The 2,332-nt window shown below is 60.4% G+C and overlaps 1 protein-coding gene across 1 annotated transcript in view; it reads left to right on the top strand.

Annotated features, from left to right (window-relative positions):
- LOC105308215 (ADAMTS-like protein 2) overlaps positions 1-2,332 on the top strand; it is a 30,099-nt gene that overhangs the window by 18,124 nt on the left and 9,643 nt on the right. Inside the window, exons 4-6 of the mRNA XM_011384057.1 lie at positions 577-790; positions 914-1,069; positions 1,577-1,747. Coding sequence (XP_011382359.1) covers positions 577-790; positions 914-1,069; positions 1,577-1,747 — 541 coding nt within the window. The remainder of the gene's footprint in view (positions 1-576; positions 791-913; positions 1,070-1,576; positions 1,748-2,332) is intronic.

Below are 2,332 nucleotides of genomic sequence, written 5' to 3'. Positions count from 1 at the left end.
GGAGCTGGTGCAGGGGCCCCAGACGAACCCTCGGTGCCAGCCTCCTGTCACTTGTCACTGGGGGAAGGGGCAAACTCGCCTGGGAGGCCAAGCACGTCCTGCTCGGTGCCCCTTTACTTCTGCCCTCATCCCCCTGGGGTCTCTGCTCCCCGAACGTTTGCTCCTTTCTTAGAAGCGGGGTGTGTGGTCCTGGGTCCTGTCGTAGCCCTCGACCCCCTACGGCGGGGCTCAGGGCTCTGGAACTCTGGGGGTGATTCTGGGGTGAGCAAAGGAGTAGGCCAGGACCTGGCTCCCGGAGCGTCTGGAAGGCCAGGTGGGCAGGTGTCAGGGGCCAGCAGGCAGAGGCAGCACGGGCCTCCCGGAAGACGCTGGCGCCCACCCACCCCACTTAAGGGTTTCCTAGAAAACTCAAGGTCTCCACTCGGCAGCATCCACCTTGAGGCCTCGCCAGCGCCCTGCCTGGCTTAATTCTTGTTATTTGGGGCCACACGGCGGGAAGGGAAGACGGGGTGCATTTTCTCTGGGGCTGTGGGAAGGGAAGTGGGGTCGCTGAAGGCCCTCCCCCTCCTGAGGCAGGTGGGAGACCAGCAGCTGGAGCGAGTGCTCTCGCACCTGTGGCGAGGGCTACCAGTTCCGCATCGTGCGCTGCTGGAAGATGCTGTCACCTGGCTTCGACAGCTCGGTGTACAGCGACCTGTGCGAGGCGGCCGAGGCCGTGCGGCCGGAGGAGCGTAAGACGTGCCGGAACCCGGCCTGCGGGCCGCAGTGGGAGATGTCCGAGTGGTCGGAGGTGAGCACGTGCGCCAGGGGGCGGGGCTCGGACCGCCGGGGGCGGGGCTCGGCCGCCGGGGGCGGGGCTCGGTGCGTGGAGCGGTCCCCACAGCCTGATGCCTCCCTTCCCGGCTCCCTGCAGTGCACCGCCAAATGTGGGGAGCACAGCGTGGTGACTAGGGACATCCGCTGCTCCGAGGACGAGAAGCTGTGTGACTCCAACACCAGGCCCGTAGGGGAGAAGGACTGCACAGGGCCCCCTTGCGACCGCCAGTGGACTGTCTCCGACTGGGGGCCGGTGAGGGCAGGGCCCCCCATGGGGAGGGGGGCATGCTTTGAGGGGTGGCGAGGGTACAAGGCCAGCGAAAATGGGTCGTTGTGCTTCCCCTGGCTGTGCCTCAGTCTCCCCACTTTTCTGGAGTGAGGATGTCGGGGAGAAATGGCCTTTCTCCTTGTTATTATGAAGAATCAATACCTTTATCCAAAACCAGGCGGCCCGAATGGCGATCCGGTATTATAACTCCTCTGTCTGTCTCCCTGTGGGGCTCAGATGCTCCCCAGGGTCCCCTCTAGGTGCTGGGTGCACAGATGGCCTCTCAAATGTTTTAGGCGTGCTTTTCTCTTTGTGTGTTTTTCATCGAGCGTGCAATATTTCTGTAATTAGAACAGAAAATGTTATTTAAAACGTGGTTACCATGGCAGTGGCAGCCCCACACTGCCAGGGGACCTGTTCCTCTCTCTCTTGGGAATGATGTCTCAGGGACCTGGGAGAGGGTTCCGCGCTAACCCGGGCCTCCCCCTGCAGTGCAGCGGGAGCTGCGGCCAGGGCCGCATGATCAGACACGTGTACTGCAAGACCAGTGATGGACGGGTGGTGCCGGAGTCCCAGTGCCAGATGGAGACCAAGCCTTTGGCCATCCACCCCTGCGGTGACAAGAACTGCCCTGCCCACTGGCTGGCCCAGGACTGGGAGCGGGTGAGTGTGCCAAGCCCAGCAGGAGGCCCCTCTGACTGGGAGAGCATTTGGCTGGGAGCCAAGTGGCCAGAAGGTCAGATTGGTTGAAATGAGGGTTTAATTTGCAAATTACGAGGGCACAATTCACTAAAAATTAATTTGAAATAGAAAAAGCTAAAAACAAAAGTAGGAAAACCCCTTAAAGCTTCCCCAGTCCACAGAGACAAGTGCCCAAGGATGCACGCAGAATTAGTACTCACCCCCATCCTCTGCCATCCGCACCCCACCCCCATCTCCCCCGCCGCCCCGCCTTCCCCATATATGGAAAACCTGGGACCGGGTCATCCGGGCTGTGCTTGCTTTTGGCCCACGGGTCCTGCGCAACCGTGTGCTCGCCTGACCAAGTTCACGGCCACCAACCTGCTGTTTCAGATGAATCGTCCCCAGCCTGACTGCTTTTGGTCAGTTGTTTCGGGCAGGCCGCTAGTAGCCAAATCGTCTTGGGCCAAATGGTCATCAACCATTTTGTTTCAAAACAGATGGTTTTCTGCTCAATTGCTTTTGATCAAATCCGTTTGGGGCCAAATGGTTATCGACCGAAGAGTC

The sequence above is a fragment of the Pteropus vampyrus genome, unplaced genomic scaffold (assembly GCF_000151845.1).
Source record: "Pteropus vampyrus isolate Shadow unplaced genomic scaffold, Pvam_2.0 Scaffold558, whole genome shotgun sequence".
In the NCBI taxonomy this organism is placed as follows: domain Eukaryota; kingdom Metazoa; phylum Chordata; class Mammalia; order Chiroptera; family Pteropodidae; genus Pteropus; species Pteropus vampyrus.
This window is presented reverse-complemented; position numbering and strand designations above follow the sequence as displayed.